Consider the following 25,001-nt stretch of genomic DNA (forward strand, 5'->3'; position numbering starts at 1 on the left):
TCACTTAAACTGTCTCTTTTAAATTCTCTTTGGAATACTTTGAGAAATTATCCTTATGGCCTTTCACTTTCTCAGACCAGGAAAACGTAACAAAAGAAAAAGCGGCCCTGTGCCATATATTATTGTTTTCTTTCATTGCTATTTTAGGAAAAAGGATATTTAAACGCAGTATTGAAGAAAAAATTAATGGAATTGAAACAATGTTTTCAGATAGATTGTATTTTCAGATTACACTATAAAATCTATAATTTATATATAACCTTGTATTATATCCAATCTTCCTATAAAATATTTCAGCCCATCAGAAATGCAGTAGGCTGTATATATATACATATATATATATAATTTTTTGTATTGCTGAGGAAGATTGGTCCTAAGCTAACATTTGTTGCCAATCTTCTTCTTTTTACCTGAGGAACATTGTCCCTGAGCTAACATTTACGCCAATCTTCCTCCATTTCGTATGTGGGACGCCATCATAGCATAGCTTGGTGAGCAGTGTGTAGGTCCGTGCCCAGGATCCGAACCACGAATTCCAGGCCACCGAAGTGGGCGTGTGAACCTAACCATTACATCACCAGCCCAGCCCTATATTTTAAGTGATAATATAATAGAGTAGCACCTCTATTGCATTACCAAAAGAATAGTTCATAAAACAGTAATATCTAAAATTCCTCAACAAAACCTTGAATTATTACAATACAGTCGTAGAAAAGTTAAAATACGTAAGTAGAGTAGGACTTTGCTATTAAAAACCATTTCATTGTCAGCACAGTTATGAAGTTTTTCTATTTTAAATATCTTAAGCTGCTTTGCTTAATTATATCACAGGCCTGATACTGGTAAAGGTAGAGATTTGAAGTTTTAATCTGTTCTGCTGTTTGCAAGTTTTCAATAGCAAATTACAAATCTGGAAACATCAAAACATTTTCATATTATCCTATTAATTTTAATGAGTGAATACTGTAATATCTGTTAAATTTGTGGGTATATATCTCATTTCATATTCACTTGTTTTAAGTCATAATAAATAAGTCCTTTCACTTCATGTGCACTGTAAAGATGAAAGATGCAACTACAGCTATGGTATGGTAAATCACAGCAGTAGCTCTGACAGTTGGCAAAAAATGTCTAGAACTTTCAAGCATATCTTAAGATCACTAGCATACTCCTCATGGACCCAAAGGAAAGAATTTGGGACTGGCCCTTCTCTCTTCCCCAGATACTTGTTACCTTTTTATTGGAACTTCTTTTTCTCTCTTGAGACTACCTTGATAACCATTTTAACTCACTTTCCTCTTCTAACAGTAATTTTTTCTTACAGATGAAAAAACAGGCAAATATATTTAGTGCTTTGGATACAATATGGAAATACTAAACACTTTGTGGTCTCCCATATCTTATAGCATTTTCCCCAGAGAGGTGTTCTCAGCATATTGGCTAAACTCTAATTTGTGCAATTACTTGCAGGTTTCTTAAATTTGCTCTGTAGTTTCAATTAAATTTGTACTTGCTATCTAAATGGACAATTCCCATGCACCATTAAAGTGTCACTATACTATGGCAGTATAACTTCATTTCAGTGTATGACAAATTTCATTCATCTCCTTTATTTATAGCACTGTATTCCATCTGATTAATTCATTATTCATAATAATTCAGGTATGTTACTGCCTTGAAGTCAGAGTATAACTAAAAGGACCTTTCAAGGTACCTTTCCATTCTGAGTCCACAATTCTGTTCTGCTATAGAGTCACAAGTCCTAGCAGCTTCTACAGCAATGTATTCTAACCTTGGTACTTTGGCTGCACATTGGAACCCCCTGGGGAGCTTTAAATACTACTTATGTTTGGGACCCATCTCGAGAGATTCTCATTGGTCTGAGATATAGCCAGAGTACTGGGATTAATTCAAGGTCAGAGTGTGAAAGAACAGAAACTAAGACCCAAAACTATTTTGCTTCAAAAAGCAAAACAAGGGGCTGGCCCAGTGGCATAGTGGCTAAGTTTGCATGCTCCACTTTGGTGGGCCAGGTTGCACAGGTTCAGATCCCAGGTGCTGACCTATACACTACTTGTCAAGTCATGCTGTGGCAGCGTCCCACATAGAAAATAGAGGAAAACTGGTGCAGACGTTAGCTCAGGGGCAATCTTCCTCAAGCAAAAAGAGGAAGATTGGCAACAGATGTTAGCTCACGGCCAATCTTCCTCATCAAAAAAATGGCAACAAAACAAAACAAAACCTTAGCTCTTCTCTTCCCTCATGCAAAAAAAAATTTTTTTTTCATCTGTTGATGTAGGTTGAGGATCTTGGAATTTTCCAAGATGAGATGAAAGTGCTATTTCATAATAATCGTCTTATTTGTAGTTGCTCCATTTTAGGAAGCCCAATTCCTGAAATCCTAGATAAAGATTATGAATACTGAAGGTCATCCTTCTTGGAAGTTCTTTATCTTTTTATTAGTATCACCAAGCTAAATGATCACTTGATGAATGAAATGAGTCTGAGTGGTTAACATTTTACATTCCTTAAAGAAAAATGATGCAAACTGTAATCTCCCTAGAAGCTGGTTATTTTATGTCATTTAGAAAAATATATTAACTGTGCAAATATAATCATAGTCTGCAAAAAAAAATCAAAACAAAAATTATTTTCATAACTTAAGGATTCTTTTGAGTCTAAAATAAATTTATAAGATTTATGTACATTTAAAATAATGGCTTATGAACAATGGAGGGCTTTTGGTCAGTAACATGAGTAATGTCTGGTAATTATCCAATCTTTAACTTATATGAGGAAAAGCAAATTGTTTATAATTTGTTCTTTTTGCATCTGTCATGACAGGTGTTATGAGTGTTCTTGGTTGGAAGCGACTCAGACTTTAAATAGAAATTCTAGTTTTCAAATCATTTATATTGGACCATTGAAGAAAATTTCATTACACAATTACTAAGACTATAGATTGCATCTCTTCCATCTATCTATAATTAATAAATTTTAAATTTATTTTATTTAATGAGCACTTTCCTGTTACTTTATTTTTCTCTTGTATAAATATTGGGGTTATTATACTGCTTCCTGATAAAGTTATGCATGGAGGCCTGAAATACTCTTGTGGATACATTCATCTTTCCCAACGGAGAGACTGTTCTCAGGGCCAAGCAGCCAAACTGTAAATACATCCCTGTTTATCAGGAAAAGAGACAAGATGCAGAGTGATTGTATATGTGCACTTATGCTGCGCACTGCAGAACTCCAAAGAGCACCCCTCACAGAGACAACTACATCAGGTGCTTCCCGGAGCTGTGCAGTGTGGCATTCCTGACTTCAAAGCTCTCATCGCTTTCCTAACTTGGAAGAGTCTAGGAGGTGAGCTCAGGTGGATAATCCTCTGTGAGGAGGTAGGCCAGAAACTTCTTAGGGATCTGTAAGCTGAAGATGAGTACAGTAACCTTGCAAACTATATCATCTAGATGCAGGAGAATGGACCACTAGCCAAATGAGAAACAAAACACTGCATCGTTAGTATAGTCAATCATAAGGTAATTTCAAAAATCCAAGGCTTATGGTAAACTGGCTTAAAGAATAAAGGGTTTCTTGTTCCCTCCTGTAGTCTTCATCTCGGGATCCATGTACAGAGTTAAGAGGTAAAATTAAGCTTGCAGACTGAATTTTCAAACCACTTACTCAATTAGCCCAGTTGCATGAATGAAGTAGAACTCAAAGAAGTATGGCAAGTTTCTATCATTCAACCTATAAAAGGCAGAAGAGAATGAGGACAATGGATTGACTAAAAAAGGCCCTGCTTGGGTTCAACAGAGGAGGTGCAAGTGCACCTATTGTGCTTGAGTATAGGAAGTAGAAGTGGAAGGAAAACAGGTCATGTCACTCCAAGGCAGTGACTTTGAACAAAGAGACCCAAGCCACTAATAATATATGGCTCAGTGATTGTCAAGCCTCAGTGTCGATTTTATTCTTTTTTATAGCTTTCATTTTCTATTGACATGGTCCACCCTTACAACTATTTTGCCCATCTTTTTCTCTATTTTCATTATTTTTTTTTCTAATAGTTATTTCAAAGTCCTAGTCTGCTAACTCCAACATCTAGATCATTTGGGGGATCTGCTTCTATTTTATGCTTCCTCTCTTGATTATTGGTCACATTTTTCTAACCTTTGCATGTCTCATAACTTTTTATTGCATGAATGATCCATGCAGAGTAAAGTAGATACTTCCCTCCAGTTAGGGAAAGCATTAGTATTAAGGAAAGCATAGTATTAAAACTGTGAGCTCAGGGCCAAGGTCAGGTGAATGAACCTCTCCTGCCATGAGAATTTGTTTCCAGTGCTAATTTCAGAGGTCCTGTGGTCAGCGGGTAGGTCTTAAATATATGTGCATATGTATACATTTATGTTATATATTCAACTGTCTGTAAATGAAGGTAGCATTTCCTACTAACATTCAACTTCATATGGATACATAAGCAACATCTATATATGAGAAACATTGAGAGGGATGGAATTTGTGTGTGTGTGAGAGAGAGAGGGAGAAAAGGAGAGGGAGAGAATAAAACTGCTGGTAATTTTAAAAATAGTTATGAAATGGCAATATTTGAACGAAATGTACAACTTGTATTATAATTCATTGCATCCATAATATAGATGCAAAAGGTGTCTTAATTTTGAGTCCATTGCTCAACTGAACTATTCAGCCTTAGAGAGAGACCATGGATTCAGTGACCCAACACCAGAATAACACTGGGTCATGTGAAAAGGAATGGAAACATTCTAAACAAATGTGAGCTAGCACTTTATATCTCTTATCAGGTACTAGTTGCACTGCTGACTCTCTCAATCTTAGTGTTTTCCCCTGAAATATTTACCATTTCTAGGCATATATCTTCAGTTTATTCTGTCAGTATCTAATTGACATGGTTTCCAGCCCTGCAGTATTTCTGAAACAGGCAACCAGGACCTAGAAACCAAGTTCCATGAGAAACAGTTGAAGGAATATGGATTATTTTGTGTACGGAATAAAGACCTGCAGAGAACATCAAATGTGTCTTCATATATTCAAAGAACAGTCACATGGAGGAAGATTAAAACAGACTTGAACCAATAAAAGGAAACTGTAAGAAGGCAGATTTCATTCAACATAGAAATTTGTCTGATAAAGTTGTTAAAATAGACACTTACTTTTTTTAGGTAGTGAGCTCCCTACCATTACATGCAATAAGCAAAGCAGAGTCTGGAAGTCCATTTCCAAGGGTGATTGTTGAGGCTGTTCTTATATCAGTTGGAGAAGTTATATTACGTGTCCTTTCTAACTCTTGAGAATCTATAATTTTACATTTTTAGTGGGACTGCATGTAACTACTTGCTTTTCAAGTAGTTTATGATAACGTAGGGCTTTTAACTGGGTCAGCTTCTGAAATAAATTTTAAACTCATAAGTAAACCCTAAGGCAAAAACAGGGCCTGATTCTGTCACTGGAAAATAAATAGAGAGAAAAAGACACCTTAGAATTCATACGTCCTTTCAAAAAATTGTCTTGTGAACAAAATCATTCCAGTTTCAGAGGAAATGTAAAGGTTAATGCACTTTCTGTTCTAAGGCAGCACAAAGTCTACAGCATGTTTTAAATTCTCTCTGACTTACCTCTAACTTTCTCAGAAGGGAGATTTCTGGGTTATCTTCAAACTCCTGCTGTTTGAGTATATACTGTTTTGTCTTCTATTAGAGACAAGCATTCTTTTTCATGTGGATATTCCTTCATTTATACTGGGCAAGTTTAAACTTGCAGAATCAATCTAACACCTTCAGACAAACTAATGACCAAATAAAACAATTCCCAAGGCTTTTACAAGAAATGGATGGATTTGTCATAAACATATCTCAGGCATCTGCATTTCAGCCTTATGCTTTTATTACAGGCAGAAAAATTAGGACATGGATTTTAAATTATAATTTTTTTCCATTTCTTTAATTTGAGTATGTATAGGAAAAAAAAATCAATAACGTGGAACTTTTTTTTTTTTGGCAAAAAGATCTTAGTAAAACCTTTTAGCTAGGTAGCTTTACACACACACACACACACGTAAAATTGGTTTCGGTTTCTTAGGGAAGTGACTAACATGGCATGGCTGGAAATCATGTCAAGCGGATACTGATAAACTGAGGATGCAATGCCTAGAAACGGTAGATATTTCTGGGGAAAAAACTAAGACTGACAAGTCATCAGTGCAACTAGTACATGATAAGAGATGTAAAGTGCTAGAACATATTTATCTAGAATATTTCCATTCCTTTTCACATTACCCATTTTATATATAAAATATGTATCTGTAAGAAGAAAAAAGTTAAAATATGTCTGCTTACTTATCAATATCTCCAAGACACTACTTGGTAGGTGAAAAGGAACAAGTCTATTCTAGGTAAGTGTGAGTTAGCTTTATGGCTGAATGAATTCAAGAAGAGTTTATATGAGCTTCATTGGTTAGAAAATCTAAAGCTATGTTAAAATGTTTTGTTTTGTTTTCCTGGAAAGAACACTAATTTTGTGGAGCCAAAGGCATCTATGGGAATGTCTATTCTTTCCTATGGGGTCCCCCTTCCCATCTTACTTCCTTCGACCAATCTTAGAAAACTAAGGTGAAAACAAACTTTTCTTAGGGTAACAATTAACATGGCATGGATGGCATGATATGTTGAGTACTGTGGTATAACTGTGGGAATCACAGATCTCAGTTTTCAAATATGATCCTAATTTTATTATTTTTAATCAAGATGATTCAATTAATATCTAACTAAATGTGGTTTATTCTTATGAAAAATAATTAGAAATGAAGAATACAAAAATAATACATGTAATGTATAAAATTACTGAGAGGAAAATTTATGGCCTTAAATAATAATTTTTAAAAAGTAGAAAGGATAAAATTTAATGACCTAGAAAGCCACCTTAATATGGCATAAAAAGGATAGAATAAATCCAAAGAGAGTAGCATTAAGAATTTAATAAAGATCAGAAATTAATGCAATAGAAAGTAAAGATACAAAAGAGTCAATTTAAAAAATTGGTTATTTAAAAAGAATGATAAAATTGACAAATATCTAGCAAGATCAAGAAAAAAACAAGGGTATGGGTAAATAATATCAAGAACACAAAGAGAACATAACCATAGATGCAGGACAGATTAAAAGATAGAAACAACTTTTTGTGAACAAATTTAAAACAGAAAAAATGAACAAGTTCCTGGCCAAAAGATAAATTACATAAACTGACTAAAGAAGAAATTGACAAAACAAAGACAGCATGTAAAAAGGAAACATAGAGGCAATCTTACTCATAGATATAGATGTAAAAATCCCAAACAAAGTACTAGCAAGCCAAATACAGCAATGCACAAAAATGATCAAGTTGAGTTTATTCCAGGAATACAACAGCAGTTTAACATTAGAAAATCTATTATGATCTATTAATATAATTCAGTGGATTAACAGATTGATGAAGTAAAGTCATTATGATCATTTCAAGAAATGCTGGAAAAAATTCACAAAATTAAAAATCCATTCAAGAAAAAACTATTAGCAAACTGGAAACTTTCTTAAAACCTGATAAAGGGTATCTACCTAAAACACTGAGCAACAATTTACTCAATATTAAGTACTAAAAGCATTCCTCGGGCCAGCCTGGTGGTGTAGTGGTTGAGTTCGCCTGCTGTGCTTTGGCAACCCAGGGTGTGTGGGTTTGGATCTCGGGCACAGACCTATACATTGCTCATCAAGCCATGCTGTGGTGGCATCCCACATGCAAAATAGAGGATGATTGGCACAGATGTTAGCTCAGGGACAATCTTCCTCATCAAAAAAAAAAAAAGTATTCCTTTTAAAATCAGAGATACTGCTATCACTTTTTCTATTCAAAATCAAACAGAAGTCCTAGCTCAGAAAGTACAGCAAGAAAAAAGAGAAAAAAGTATATGTATTAGATTGAAAGATATAAAACTGTCTTTATAGATAAGACAGATATTATTGTCTTCATTGAAAGCCCCCCAAACTCTTAAATAATTAGACGTAAGATAATTTACTAAAGTTGCAAAATGTGAGATCAATATCTCACAATTACATTTCTGTACAACATCAGGGAATAGTTTTAAAAACCCAGCATCACTGTATAATAAATATTCAGAAAAGTACTATTATTTGAAGAGAGATAGGCATGAACTCTCTATAACACAACATAAGAGGTAGATTCTAGATAAAGACCCAAATGAGAAAGGTAAAACTATACAGTTAATATAAAAAAAAATCTAAGAGGAAATTTTTGCAACCTGGGAATGGGAAAGAACTTATTAAACAAAACTTCAAAGCACAATGATAAGGCAAAAATAAGGTGTGTTTAATTACATCAAAGTTAAAAATTTCTTTCAATGAAGGATACCATGGGCAAACAACATATAGATGATAAAATGGTATAAGAAATTCATAATGTCTAAAGCTGACAGGGGATATCTAGAATATACAAAAAATTCTGGGAAATGAATAAGGGCAGAAAGCCCCTTAGAAAAATGAGGAAAGCTGTTACAAAAGAGGCTCCAAAAGACTAACAAGCATTTGAAGGGATCACAAACTATTAGAGATCAGATATGAAAATTAAAACAATAACAAGGATTCCTAATTCCCATTTTCTGCCAATACTTGTCATTTTTCATACTTCTAAGTTTTCCCAACCCTCATTCACTGTTAATAGGTATCTGTCCTGGTTATTTGGGAGAACTGTTGGCACTATTCAGTCAAGTTAAGTATACTCATATTCTGTGACCCAGATATTCTGCTCCTGAGTTTATACGTCAAATAAATATTCACATGGTCCATACTAGGATATTCATTAGTGTTACCTGTAGTGGCAGGGAGCTGGAGGTATTCTGGATTCCAGTCAATGAATAGATAGATAAATGTAGTAGATGCACACCTTAGTAGGGCATTAACTAGAACTCACAGAATAGAGGTACACATAGCCACCTGAATGGATCTAAAAGCCTAGTGCTAGGTGAAAAAGATAAGAAAGAGTGTAATGTATAACAAGACCATTTCCATAAATTAAAAATATATGCACAGAAAACAACAATACACTTTATATAAGAATACAAACAAAAAGATACATATTAAATAAACCCACCATAATGGAAAGTAGAATATGGGGATAAAAGGAAATGAATGTGCTGACTAGTGATGATGATATGCCATAAATTAAGAAGTAGAACTGGCACAATTCTCTGCACTTAAGGTTCAGAAAACAAGAAAAGAGGACAACAACATAGCAAGTACATAGTAATAAATCTAACCAAAAGATGTATAAGACATTTGTAAAGAAAATGATAAAATTTCATTATAAGACAATAAAGATTTAGAAGATCTACATAAAAAAAGAGATTAACCAGTTAGTGGATAGGGAAAGTTATTACTATAAAATGTCGATTCTCCCCAAACTGACTCATACATTGAATAGGACGTCCCTTCTTCAGTCCAATGTAGCTTTTCATGGAACTTGACAAGATGATTCTAAAATTCAAAGAGTACCAAAAAAAAAAAAAAAAACCCAATAGTCAAGACACTCTTGCAGTAAAACAAGTTTGAAGGGGGAGAACAAGACTTATTATAAAGCTTGAGTAATGAAGACAGTATGGTATTGGCACAGAATTAGACAGAGACCAATAGAACAAAATAAAGACCTCAGAAATAGATCAACACTCATGGAAATTTAAAAGATGACAGATTAGCACTGTGGATCAGTGGGGAAATGATGAATTATTTTCAATAAATGGTAGTTGGAAAAAATTAAATAGGAAAAAAGCCAAAAAGTAATTGGATCCCTACCTACAACACAGCAAAAAACCAAAAAACAAAAAACCCCACAAACCCAGAAAACAACAACAACACAAATCAGTTCCATAGACCTTTAAACTACTTGAAAAATACAGAGAAAAACATCTTTATGCTCCTGAGGATAGAGAAGAATTTGTTAAGGCAAATAATACACACTGGAAAGATAATGGAGAAAACAAAGAACTACAGTTCATTAACAGACATCATACAGTAAAAAGACAAACCACAACTGGGAGAAGATAGCTGCCATTCATATAATTAGAAGAAAAAGAAGCCACCAGAAAGTATTTTAACTCTCAAAAAATCAAGAAGAAAAATACAATCAATAGGAAAATGGACAAAATTCACAAAGGAATTTCAAGAATAAAGAAACTCAATGGCCAACACACATATAAAGCTATGTTCAATCCCCACTAGTAATCAGAGAAATTGAAATTAAAACCCCAATGAGATACCATTTTATACCTATCAGGCTGGCGAAATATAAAGGGCTGAAAATACCAAATGTGGTAGACAAAGCTGGTGATAAATCAGTCCAGTCATTTAGGAAAACGATTTGGTTTAGGTAATCAAGTTAAAGATGTTCTTTTGTTATGAACCTACCTGTTTTCTACTGACATTTATTCTAGAGGAACTCTTATGTTCCAGGAGATATGAAAAAAATGTTTATAGCAGCACTACTTATAATAACAAAAAACTGGATAACTCAATTGTTCATCAACAGGAAAACAAAGAAATCGTGCCTTATTTACATAATGGGCTATAGTATAGCAGGAAAAATAAATGAATGTGGCTACACTTACTGAAATGGATGAATCCAAGAAACATAATGCTGAGTGACAAAGCAATTGCACAAGAATGCATACATTGTTACCATGTAAAAGTTCAAAATCAAGCAAAATTAACATATGTATACTCTTACAAAGAAATGAGAAATACAAAATTCAGAGGAAGCAGGAAGCAAAGGGGACATACAGAATGTGCTTCAGTAATACTGGTAACTGAGACATCCGGTTAGTGATTAAAATCCTATGTGCGGTTTTTCAGGCCCGACCACAGGCAATTATAGAGGCTTTACCTCTCAGGCCTCACAGGGGAAACCTGCCCGCCTCCCAGCAGACTTGATGTACAGCCAGTGCATTACAGTCTCTGAAGGCCTTGCTGTCAAGGTCTCAAGCTCCCTGGCCAGTGATGCTTTTTGACATATTACATCACTAGTCCCCCTAATCCCCCTAGTCCCCTGTATTCCTAGCTCCTTTACCTGAGGCCTTGGGCAGAGAGCTTCTTCAAGTGCCTCTGCTGAGATCTCTTTAGAGGGGTAGAAGGGGGGAAAACCATGAAGACACTTTCCTCCACTTGAATTAGTATCCAGTACTTCTCTACTCCTAGCCCTTCCCATTGGCCACCCCACCCCCCAAATAAACCCCCCACACTCCTCAGAGCCCATAAAACTGCTGGTGCCTTTTGTTTGGGGCTCCCTCAACAGTGAGAGTCCCCCACATCTGTGCTGATCCACCTGACCCTGGACTTGTGTTCCACTCCACAGGGGAGAATGAAACGGGGCAGTAGGCATTTCCTCTGGTTTTAGTCTCTTGCTAATACCACTGCACCAAGTGATTACAGGCGCAACTCTTTCAGTTTTGGCTGAGCCTGATAGCTCAGCTCAGCTGAGCTCCTGACAGCAATGTATTTCTTAAGTTAGGGTGTGTAATAAAGCTACTTTGAACCTCCTCTCTAAAAACTTATAAAAAGTCAAGTTGTATGGAACTTCTATGGGGAGGAAAGATAAGATGAAACAACAAAAAGCACCTGTTTAAATTATAGCTTCAGTGCCCCAGAATACAAAAAGAAGGAAATTGTGGGGTTATCAGAAAGGTGCTTCATTCTTTTCAAAATTTGAGTGTAAGGTAAAAAGTAGGATACCAAGGAACCTTAAAGCACATAATTCATATTATAAATTTTCTCTTCTTTGGCATGAAATCCTCTAGGTAAGATTGATTTTCTTACATTTGATTTCAAATTATATTTTGGGCTAAATGTGATATATCTTAAATGTATCTATACCAAATCTGTAGATAATGAGTTTCCACAGTTACTAACCACTATATAATACGTGCTCATATAATATCCTTAAACTACTTTTTCATTCAAACCTCTGTATAAAGTTATATTTGTCCTTAAACTTTTTGGAAACCTCAGAGATTTCATACATCAATTTATTTTTTGCCTCAACTACATAGGCTCTGTTTCTCTCTCCTTTTGGTCTATGTCACTGCTGTACTGATTTTATCGGTCTTCTTATGTAGAAGTCCCTCTTGTTCTCTGAAAAGCATAGTTCCCCACATCTGAACTTTTCCAACCAGACCCTGTAATAGCATAAAGGGGTAAATACTAAAACTGCATAGTAGTTCATGCTCTGACATATCATGGTTTTATAAAAGATGAAATTATATTTTATGTCCGTACTGTATAATCATCATTATACAGTAACAAATTCTCAAAGGTGAAAAAGGTATTAGAGATTGTCATGTCCTTATTTTGATAATTCCTTACATCTATATAGTGTTAATTAGTTATAATTTAGAATGTGCTTTCACATTACCTCATTTGATCCTTTCAACAACTATATTAATTAGGTGGGCCAGATATAATTATTCCCATTTTAAAGATCAGAAAACAGAAACAAAAGACGGTTTCTTCATGCATGTGGTCATGCAGCCAGTTGGACTGGATTGCAGAAATTGGTATTCCCAGTCCATTGTACACCACTGAAACACTCTACACCAAGGCTCTGCCACTTTCTACCTGCCCTAAACTTGCAGACAAATGTAAAATATTAAAACTAAACTTAGCTTATGATAAGGTATTATTAAGAATCTTTATAAAGAATACTAGCACTTTGGTCAAATATAGCTTTTGTCAGATCTGTTACTTTTGAGATGAATTTCTTTACCTATATATTAAACATTAGTGACAGCAAGGCAAAGTAAATTTAATCATGAATTTCTCTCCAGTTCTACTCTTACTGTATAGTCTTCATAGGTACACTTGTAGCTCTCAGCAAGGAGATAGTTAGCAAAATCCTTACTTAAAATTGATCAATACAGAAACATGCTTCCACTAACATTTCTAAGGAAGGAAGAAAACAGCTTTAAAAAGAGACCTTGAACAAAGTTACCAGACTTTTTTTTTGCACTAGTTTCCTTACCTCCAAAAAGATGCAATGCTTTCCTGCAGCTTGGTAGGGGCCATTTTGCACAGCTGGATTTCTGAAAGCTTTGTTTTATTTTCAAATATTCTTTAGTAAAGAATGTTTTTGTAGCATTGTTCAGTTCTAGGGTGAAACAAAAGAAAATAGTATTTTTAAACATTAACTTGAGTAAAATGGCAAGAACATGAGAAATGACTGTTGTAGTATTTTGATAATAAATTCAGATCTCTTTAAGACACTGAAGACAAAAGTAGAGTCAACTTTTTAACTCAAGCAAACATAACTCCCCAAATTCACATCTGATGCATCTTTGATATGCCCACACACATAACAAACGTCTACCAAGTAGCTCTTATATCAGCTACTAAGCCAGATATGGGGGATACAGCGATGACTAAGACATAGTCCTTGCCTTCAAGAAGACTTCAGACTAAAAGATGGGATAAACAGGTAGACAAAAAAAGGGGGAATCATGTGTTATGGGTGCAGCAGTAGACTAGCTAGAGTGCAACTCATAGCTCAAGAGTGATAAGGAAAAGGAAAAACTCTTTTAGAACTTTTTACTTCATAAGCTCTTTATTTCATTCTGTATATGATGGGTTGAGCATTTACTGAGTCTAATGCTGCTGATTCGAGGAAGTTTAAAAAAGGTAGAAAGAAATCCTCAACCTCTCAGAAGCTTGCTAATGAGTTAAAGAGAAAAAGAAAATATTCATGTGAAGTAAACAGAGACCAATCAGAGAGAACACATAATGATATTCACGTTAAAAAGTAGGAAGTCTCCACATATGAGCCACGGAAAGCAAGGCATGATCTGAGTCAAACTGTTTAATGGAGAGGTTCTCAGAGGCCAACGCAGAGTTAGTTACTAACTTGAGAAGTAAACTAATCTTTCCATTAATGGTTCCCTCCTACTTTCATCCCACAATTATTACCTGTATGATTTACTCAGTTTCCATCCTACTTCAGGTTTCAAGCTTCTGCTCAAATCAGTTACATTAAATTTTCTGTTTTTCTTAATTATGCCCTCAGATTGACTCTTATCTAAGCAATTCACAGGGAAAATGGATTCACAAAGTTTACATTTAACAAAAGAAACCATGTAAAAAATAAATAACTCTAGGCAAGTGAGGTTATGTATTAAACTTGTAAGTCCTTTTAACTCTCTTCCCCATTCCATATCCAAGAACCAATAATTCAGGCACACAAGTTAGAGAAAAAGTAATTTGATAGTCTGTATACTCATTATGTATGCTGGGGGTTGTTATAACTAGTGAATTTTTTATCCTTTATGTGTTTAATAGTTAAATCATGTCAGGTTGGATACTCTTGCAGTGTTTTCTGCAGCAATGCCACAGCTGTTTTATTAAAACCCACTTTGCCCATTGCCAGTGAAGAGTCCCTTAGTGTAAGAGATGGTCATGGCACCATCCCTGGTTAAAATGACTCAATCAGTGTCATTCATACTGATGAAGAGAATGGAAGAAGTCATCAAATGACTTATAACACATTTACTCACAGTAACAACTATCTTCTTGCAGGACTTACCCGTAAGCAGTAATGAATGTAATTCAGGGTATTCTCTGAGAAATTGAAAATCCCATGAGATAAGTGGTATTGTGTTAACAATGAACTCTTGGACAAAATGACTTGCAACTTTCTAAATGCCCTTAAAAATGAGACCAGTATGGTGAGTAAATGAAGATTTCACATGAGAGATAATATAAACCAAGATGAAGAGTTTGCAACTCAAGAATTCTTATTCCTCTTCTTTCTCCTCTTCCTCTCCCTTCCCCCTCCTCCTCCATCTTCTGGAAAGTTTTAGCTATGTTCTAAAATGCTGATGCAATAACCAGAGGATACCATTGCACTACTTCCTCTTATGCTGAAAACTGATTTGGACATGTAATTGAATTCTAGTTCACCAGATCGAAAGAACATTCTTGTAAGAGTCATCCAATAACTGCAGTTTAATACTGGCCACAAACCAAACTTTTCCTAGAGGGTAGATGAGAGAAGTAAAAGTAATAATGATGCCTGTGATATTTCTGTTTCCTAGTTTCAAGGAACTTAATACACAATGCACTTTTAACCTGTATAATAAACCCATATGATTAATGCACCAAAGCAGGAAAGAGTTCATAAATATATTTATAATACCTAAGAAAATTACAATCAGAAGAATTACTTTATTAAAATGTGCAAAATGAGATGGGTGTTGTACCTACCACATTTTGTTGAACATACACACCGGTGTCCATAGCATATTCTTAACAGACTGACAATTTTCAAAGATTTTATTTACTGTACTTGACCTCAAAGACTTTTGCAGAAGAGAGGATCCAGAAGCCCTCGTCCTATCATCGCTGGCCCAAATAAGAACTGACTTCTAATACTTTTTAAATGTGGGACCTTCCAAAAGTCCTTGAACTTTTCTTTGTATTGTCTGTGCTATCTCCTACAAACATTTATTTTGTACCTGCTGTGTGCCTAGCACTTTGTTGGTCTAGCCAGGAATGTAGAAATAAATTAAATATAAGTCCTGTTTGCAGGACATTGTAATAGATCAGTGATTCTAAAATGCCTGTCTACAGCCTGGCTATGCACCAAAATCACTCAGGGTACTTGTTAAAAAGACAAATTCTAGGACCTTGCTCAGATATATTGAAGTAGAATTGCTGTGGATGTCACCTAGGAGTCTGTGCTTTCTACAAGCTCCTTGGGTGATTCTGATGCACAGTCAGACTTGATAACCACTGGATGAAATGATCTTAAATCCGATTCTGATGCACAGTTAGACTTGATAACCACTGGATGAAATGATCTTAAATCCGTTTCTGTTCTAAAATTATTTTAATTTATTTAAATATGTTAAACCTTACCTCACTCTGCTATAAAATGTACAAATCTTATCAAAGGATGTTGTTCTTTCTATAGAACTGTTTTCCCTCATTCTAGTGGCATTTGAATTTGGAAATGCAGGATTTGGCAACAAATAAAATGTTCAACACTACATTTTTCAAAATTACCTGGAAGAAGCACTAAGAAAAATCTGAAGGCAGAGCAAGACGTAGGGCTTGGAGTAAAAGGTGATGAAAACCACTTTTATCTCCTTCTCTGCCAACCCTACCTACTAGGAAGTAAACGTTTCTTATTACAATACGTACTAACATGTATTGGACGTAATCAGAATTGTTGAACATGCTAGAAAAAGACAAAAACCTGAATATCCTGGAAAGATTCTAAAGTCTATTCAAATGACACATTTAGTTATATGTGGTAGCAGTACTGTGGAAAGAGCAGCATCTCTATGTGACACTATCACTACAAATGTAAATGATTGTCAGGATAAAGGAATTCTAGTCATCTTGATTTGGCTGAGTACAAGAGTCAATTACCAACTACATAAACAGATAACTCAAATGGTCATGGAGTGTATTACCTTGAGTTTCATTGTATTATATTACAAACAATAAAATAAGGACAACCACATAAACAGGATAATTTTAAACTATAGGCAGTGTCAATAGGATGCAGCAACTTCGATTTCAGCTTTATGCTTAAATGTTGAACTAATTATATCTTATATTTAAACAACTAATTATATTTAAACAAATATTTGTCAATAATAATTTCAAGCATTCTGCTAAGTGCAAGAGTTAAATTGAAACAGGCATACAGCATTTGCATTAAATCTTATCTAGTAAGAAGGTAATCATAAAGTTATGAGGTAAGTGCTATGATAGGGTTAATTCAAGCCTTAGAGTCTTATTAAGGAGGGGAATATGATAAAAGTAGTATTATAAATATACAGAACAGTCATTTAAGTGGACCTAGTGGTATTGTCTTTTTTTACAAGGCTAGGATAGGGACTGACCCGGTGGTGTAATGGTTGAGTTTGTGCACTCCACCTCAGCGACCTGGTGTTCGCAGGTTTGGATCCCAGGCATGGACCTAGCACCACTCATCAAGCCATGCTGTGGCAGCATCCTCCATAAAATAGAGGAAGACCGGCACAGATGTTAGCTCAGTGACAATCTCCCTCAAGCAAAAACAGGAGGACTGGCAACAGATGTTAGCTCAGGGCCAACTGTCCTCATAATAAAAAAGGCCAGCATATACATGTCCAGCCATCTCATTCAGATTATTAAAGGTCTTGTTTACCCATTTAAAATTACTTCTCATTATTATGAGAGCTTTTTTCCCAACAATTTCCTTCTAAGTTCTATGTTGTTTGATATATAAAATTCCATTTTTCCAAAGATGCAATCTGCAAAAAGTGATCTGACAAAAAGGAAATTTGTAGCATGTTATAATTAACATAAAAAAAGACTACTTCTCCAAGAGTTTTGAATTATATATACAGGATGGGTCATGACTTTGAGTGGAGATCCAACTCTCCCTCATTTCAATAAGTGCTGTGCATGTTTATTCACAGGTATAATTTGGTTCCAGGAGAGTAATGTACAGTAAAGGACATTTGCAAAGAGTGGACAAGACTGGGAATCAGAGTCCTACCTAGTCCGTGGGTACTTAGGTAAACAAAATAAACTTTACCAGCTGATTCTAAATCTTCACTTTTTAACACAGCTTTTAGTTTAGTAATTTCTTGTGAGATGATCTTTAGGACTTTAGATTAGTTTTGTCTCACTCTTATCCTTTAATATGTTGACTTTACAATTTACTAATTTCAACCATTTCAATCTAAAGTAGTTTTCTTTGTATTTTTGGAGAGTAGCACAAGTGAAGTTGAGTTAGGATGCTGTGTCAGGGAGATCTAAGATCCCTCCCTTACACAGGAATGGAGAAGGGCTAATATATTTGGCATGTGAGCTCACTTTACTGCCTATCAATGAAAATCCACAAACTGTCTTAAAACTATCTTCAGGGCTTCAAAGGTAATGCTTACCTTGCACCTCTAGAAGAGAGGCAAGAAAGTCCTGCTTGCAAGGGACCCTAACTCTCCTGGGGAAACTCATTTTGTACCTATGTGAGGCACCCAGAGATGCTTATTTACTAGGGGAACAACACAAGATAAAAAAAACTTGAGTCTGCTCTTTATAGCTTGTATTCAGTAAAATATGACTAGTTTGATTCAAAGAATTAGCAGTAATTTAAGTGTTAGAACCAGCTGTTCAGACCTGGCAGGTTCTCACCCTGGGGTGCCTGCAGGGTCTACTAGTAACTGCATGTCCTATAGGATTTGGGGTCAAAAGGAGCTCTGCATGCTGGGAAAGGAGAGGCCAACCAGGAATATGTCACCTAATACCAGTGAGTATTCATCTACGTAGTCTCTAAAAGTAAACTTCAATGTGACTTTCATACTCTTTCTCAGTGAACAGTTCAAAGTTAAAGTCTAGTTTAGGAGTTATTCTCCAGCTAAATATGCAGTCTGATGACAGAGGCATATATAACAGGAACAAACTAAATCAAAACCAAAAATTCTCTATTTGACACTTTGTCAAAATGGAGTTATGGATTTTACCATGTCTGAGTCATTATGGAATGTAATTTATGCTTAACTGATATTAATATTTATGAGTTCTTATTTTGTTAGCTAGATAAGCTATAGTTAAAATTTTATCCATTTTAATATAATAATTCCATTTTGTACTTGGTACCACAATATTTTATATTTATAATATAATTTTTGAACCAGAATATGGAAATAGTTGTTGAAGCATTTTTTAACCCTTTAGCCCAGGAGAAATCTGCTAGTACTGTAAGACCTTTTTAGGTTAGAGCATTTATCCAAACTTTCACCTCAGGCAGTTGTGTTTACTCTGTGCTTACCAATGCCCTTTAATGGCTTTGGAGCATTGAAGAATCGTTTCAGTAACTGTTTCATTACCCAAGAATAACTAGTTTCCTCTCTGTTACAGGGATAATAAGGCCAAAAGGAAATCTATTAAATTAAGCCAATTCAACCATTAACACTTATTGAGCTCTTTACTAAGATACATAAAAAATGCTAAGTACTTTATATTGTTATGATGCATACTGTTGTTATTTTGTATGTAAAGTTACACTTTAAGATTTAGAAAAAGGCTTTTGAAAGCCTATGGATAGGAATATATTAGTGGATCCTCAAAAGGCTATCTAGCATCCATCCTTGGCTTCAAAGAATCCATGATTCTCTCTGTTTTCTGTGTGAAAAGAAATAGGACTCCATTTTCTCTGCCCACCATGATATTCAATGCTGCAGGTTGGTTTATTTATTTCTTTTTCAAAACAATCGAAATAAAACATGCCCATGGTTTAAAAAAAAATCCAATGGTATAGAAGGGATTAAGAAAACAAAACATAAAACAACAATGACCTGTCCCACTCCTTCCTATCTCTAACTCTACTCTCAAAGCCCAGGGATTGTTTTAAGTGTTCCTGTTTTCAGTTTTTTCTGGAGACTAATCTTTAAAAGTGTAAGTCAGTGTTTACAAGACTTCGTTTGCAAAACACTAGCGATGTGTGAAATGATTTTGGGTGAAATTGAATATTAAAATTTTCATACTTATCTATTTATTTTAATGTATATTAGAAGAAATATATAAACTAGAATATTAAATACATAAATTCACAAATATATTGCTAAAGATGAGGCTCAAGCAAGTACTTAAGAAAAAAAGTGTGTTATACGAAGAAAATCTTTAAGTAAAAAAATAATTCAGGTGGTATGTGGATACAGTAAACAATGTAAAGGTGGTATGAAAATGACAGAAGTTTAAGAAACACTGCTCTAAATATTATGTTTGTTTTGCAATTTCTTTCTTCTTTTTGAGGAAGATTAGCTCTGAGCTAACATCTGCCGCTAATCCTCCTCTTTTTGCTGAGGGAGACTGGCCCTGAGCTAACATCCATGCCCATCTTCCTCTACTTTATATGTGGGACACCTACCATAGCATGGTTTGCCAAGCGATGCCATGTCCGCACCTGGGATCTGAACCAGTGAACCCCAGGCTGCCAAAGCAGAACGTGCAAACTTAACTGCTGTGCCACTGGGCCGGCCCCTGTAATTTCTTTTTTAATAATAAAAATAACGTTTATTTCCATATATTAAAGCTTGAGAATAACTATACGAGAAGACATGATTCTTCATCAGTAGCTGATAAAGAATGAGTTTGGATTTCAGAGGCAGCGATTATTCTGTAGAAGATGAACAGAAAAATGAAAGAGTTAAGGCATAGATGGATGCAAGAACAAAACCACTATCAGTATAAGAAGCAACAGACCAGACTTTCTGGTATAGAGTAAGAGAAAGTGTGAAATGCCCATAAGGGGAATACAGACAATAGGCCAAGACCAATACAGACTGTCATGGTAGATAAAAGAGGAAGTATGATATTCTTTTGGATGAGCTGTACATCCTGGATAAAGCCCAGCAGGACATGAGAAAGTAAGACAGAACAGAGGATAATTCTTCGCTGTGTAGGATGGCCCAAACCTTGCAGGGATATCTATCATCTCTGCCCTCACTGAGTAGATGCCAATAGCATCTTCCAATTATTGTGACAGCCAAAATATCCCTGGTGAAAAATCATGAGCCTGCCCAATGCTTAAAATTCTAGATTAGCTTAAACGCAATTTCGTTACTTACTTAGGGACTTCTACACACAAGGTGAAGACAGCCATTTCTTTTCCCTTTTTCCAATGAAGTTCATCAGTACATCTGCTCACAGCACTTGGTTTCACTATGTAACGGCACAAGAATAGTGGGGTTGGCAAGGTGGCCAAAAGGGAGATGGAGGTTGAAGGGAGGAAAACAATTGAACAAGGGTGGGGGTCTGCTTTGCTGAGGTTTAGGTGCATCTGAATGGGGAGGGGGTGAGGGCAGTTAGTGACTTCACAGTTGAGAGGTAGGTTGCACTGACACTGTGGCTCCCTTTCCAATACCCGAGACACTCCCATTTTCCATGCTACCATAGGCTGGAATCCCTGAACAATGAACACTAGAGGTCTGTAATAGTACTGCCTATAGAAGCGTCCTCCAGAGGCAGTCCATAACAGGGAAAGTGACATGCTTTGTTTGAAGGCTTCAGTCAGAAAGTCAATTCAAAAATATCTGATGCCTTCCCTCACCACAAGACCATGACCTCCTTGGCTGAGGGAGTACTCCTCCATCACCTGGATGACCCCCACTCATGGCCTTTTCCCTTCCTTGGCCTGCTGATGAAAGGTGGCTTGCAGATCATGTTATGCAGCATGTAGCACCTCTCTGAACAGACCTATTGTTAGGGTGCTGATATGGAGCTCCTGGCCTGAAAGAATGTAGTGAGGTTGTGTCAATGAAAGGGAAAGGTCTCACCTATCCAGAGGTCTTCCTTCATAGTCCTGCCCACACTGGGGTACTTCTCATCCCCACAGACAAAAGAACTCTAGTTAATTTGAGACAGATCAGAACTTTTTCCAATCCCACGAGCAGTCTTAGAGTCTGCCATGTCCCAAACCTATCCTACTGTTTCCCAAAGTGACTGCACCTTTTTGCATTCCAGCAAGCAATATATGAGAGTCTCAATTTCTCCATATCCTTGCCAATACTTGTTATAGTCTGTCTTTTTGATTATAGCCATCCTAGTGGGTGTGATGTGAAGTTATATCTCATTAGAGTTTTGATTTGCAACTAACAACTAATGACGTGGCATTTTTCCTTGAGCTTATTGGCCATTTTTATATCTTCTTTGGAGAACTGTCTATTCAAACTCTTTTTCCCATTTTAAAATTGGGTTATTTGTCTTTTTGTTGTTGAGTTGTAAGAGTGCTTTATATATTCTGCATCTAGATCCTTATCACATAAATGACTTACAAATATTTTCTATCATCCTCTGGTTGTCTTTTCACTTTCTTGATAATATCCTTTGAAGTACAGGAGTTTTCAACTTTCATGAAGTCTAATTTATCTATTTTTTTCTTTGGTTGTTTATGCTTTGGGTGTCATATTAGGAAACTATTGCCCAATCCAATGTGAAAAATATTTGCACTTATGTTTTTAGCTCTTACATTTAGGCCTTTGCTCCATTTTAGTGTGTGTGTGTACGCATGTCTAGTGTGAGGTAGGGCTCCAAATTCATTCTTTTTTACTGTTGATATCCAAATGCTACAAGTTCCTGATGTTCTTACCAAGAATAGTGGTAGATTTTAATAAATTTAATAAAAAATAAATGCTTCTCTACTTGTATATCCTTAGGAAAGTTTCCAGAGACTTTAATTTTTTTTTAAAACCACTTTCACCAGTTAAATAGCTGTTTTGCTGGGGTGAGGATCCTTTGAGCTTCTCACACCACTATTGCAGAAATCCTCTTTAATATTTCTTGATTTATCAACTTGAAATATTAGGTATTGACTTCCTTCTAAAATGATTTTGGTCTTTTACATTATCTTCTTCCCTTCTCACCTCTCAAGTCATATTACTCGTTTTTAGTTTCTTTATTGACTACCTTTGTTATTAGTATGCTTTTGTCAGTTAGGATGCTCTTGGTTGAAACTAACAGAAAATTTACTCAAACTGTCTTAGTCAATTAGTAAATTTAATATTTCATGTAACAGAAAAGCCAAAGGTAGAGTGGGCTTCAAACTTGGCCAACTCAAGTGGTTAAACAATGTTATCAAGACTGTGGTTAACACATCAAGGCTGTGGTTAAACAACGTCATCAAGATCCCATGCTCATTTCTTTCCTCAGTCTGCTGTCAAAAATCAAGGCTTCATGCTAAGCTGGTTCCCTGCTTCTCATAAGATGGCTGCCAGTAACTATCCCTGTTACACACTTTCCTGTTAATGTCCAATGGGGCAGAAAACGGCTTTTCCATCCATATCTCAAGAGTAAAGAAAAACTTTTTTCTTATCTCATTGGTCAGAAATGAACCACATGTCCAACTGTGAACTAATCCCTGGCAAAGGAGCTGAGGATGCAGTCTGCTACCCAGGAAGCTCCTGGTCTACTTTGAGAGAGTTGAACAGCTGAATAAAACTCAAGGTTATGTTAGGAAGGAAGAAGGATATAATGGATACTAATTAGCAACCAATAGCGTCTACTACAATTTGTTCTGTTTCTCTATCAACTTTGAACAGTGTATCTTGACTTCCATTAAAAAAATAGATACTAATGCCTTGTACTTTTTCTCTTACAGATCTTCTCCCACTTCAAGTTCTCAACTTCTAACAGTGTTAACAACTTTGTCAAGACCATACCCAACAGTATTAAGTAATTTAAGTAAGGTCACATAACTAGTGAATGTTATAGCTCAGGTTTAAAATCATTACTTTACTAAGCACACTCTATGGAATAAATCTGGGAGGGATTTCATTCTCTCTCTATCCACTGAGCTACTACAATAGAATTATGTTACCACCAACCCCTTATTCATTGGCCAAATATCTTTAGTTCCTTTAGAAAATGACAGCTTTTCCACTTTAACGGTTGACAATAACCGTCCTCTGGTTTCTACACAATTGAAATGGTGACATTAGGTAGTTGAGAAGATTAACTCATTTGTTTAATAAATCACTCTCAGGGTTCAGTAAGGTTAACAAAATGGTCTAAGATTGGAAACTAACTTTCTCAAAATATCAACAAAAGCATCTGAAACCAGAAGAGGAAAACAATCTCACTTACAATAGCAACAATGAAAATATATAGGCATAAAGCTAATATGAATTGTGCAGAGTCATTAGGAAGGGAATTACAGAAATTTAATGAGAAGTGATATAGCATAATAATCATTCGAGGTTATAACAACATTAATTAAAAATGCGAATTATCCCCAAATAACTTATAAGTTTAACCTACTTGTGAGTTATTAAAACATACAAGCTGGAATAATTATAAAAGTGAAGTAGTGGTATAGGACAAGATAGAAATATGAATGGAAAAGAACAGCTGCCAAGAAACACACATACGTTTTAGTAATTATTACTTTTTAAAGAAAGGCAATTGAATCAGCATAGGAAAAATGGATTGTTCAGCTAATGTTTAGGATAAATGCCTAGGGACATGGAAGAAAGGTACTCTATTCTTAACCAAATGATGTACCATAATAAATAGACTGAGGTTAAATATGGGGAAAAGAGGACAAAATGAAAACCTAAAATAAATATAGGTAAAGAGAATGTCTACATAATTCTGTAGTGGATAAAGCCTTTAATACCTAACTTTGAAGTTAGAAATAATAAAGGCAAAGGTTGCTATATGAGATACATAAAAACATAGAAGTTCTGCACATTCATAAAATACAATAAACAAAGTACAAATGGGAAAATGATTTGCCACATATGACAAAAGCTGACACTAATTTAAAGAAATACTCTTGTTAATAAACAAGAAAAAGATGAACACACTAAAAGAAAAATCAGCAAAGGGCATAGTAAGAGATTTAAAAAGGAACAAAAGGATAGTCCAGAATGTAGAGAAAATAAGCACTTGTATACCAGTGCTTACAATAACTTTGCAACAAATACCCAGCCTTAAAACACACACATGCTTTAACTACAATTCTATTTCTAGAAATCTACCACAAGGAAATACTCAGTGTGCAAATATTTATCCACATATATCATTAAATAAATAATAAACTTAATGTCCCATATTGACTCAAGTAGATCATGATATATCACAAGAATTTTAAGTAAAACAAAGCATGCTATAAGTCTTATGTAAAATATGATCTCATTTTTTTGTAAAAAAGAAAAATGATTAAGTATATGTATATAAAATATTCTGGAAGGACAGTCACTAAATATGGTCTTTAAATTGCAGCACTGTGGAGGATTTTGAGCTTATAATTTTATTTATATGTCTTGATTTTTCTATAACAAAATTTATTACTTATATAATTTTAAGTTATTTTTGTAAGAAAACTAGACCATATTTTTTTGCTACTAGCAATGTTATTTTCCATAATTTGTACTCTGATAT

At 35.2% G+C, this 25,001-nt stretch overlaps 1 protein-coding gene across 3 annotated transcripts in view; it reads right to left on the reverse strand.

Annotated features, from left to right (window-relative positions):
* Window positions 1–25,001, reverse strand: part of RNF180 (ring finger protein 180) — a 205,269-nt gene that overhangs the window by 25,868 nt on the left and 154,400 nt on the right. For all 3 annotated transcript variants that reach the window (XM_046671015.1, XM_046671017.1, XM_046671014.1), the window contains one exon: window positions 13,096–13,221. In XM_046671015.1, the coding sequence (XP_046526971.1) occupies window positions 13,096–13,221 (126 nt within the window). The remainder of the gene's footprint in view (window positions 1–13,095; window positions 13,222–25,001) is intronic.

Source organism: Equus quagga, chromosome 9, assembly GCF_021613505.1.
Source record: "Equus quagga isolate Etosha38 chromosome 9, UCLA_HA_Equagga_1.0, whole genome shotgun sequence".
NCBI classification, from domain to species: domain Eukaryota; kingdom Metazoa; phylum Chordata; class Mammalia; order Perissodactyla; family Equidae; genus Equus; species Equus quagga.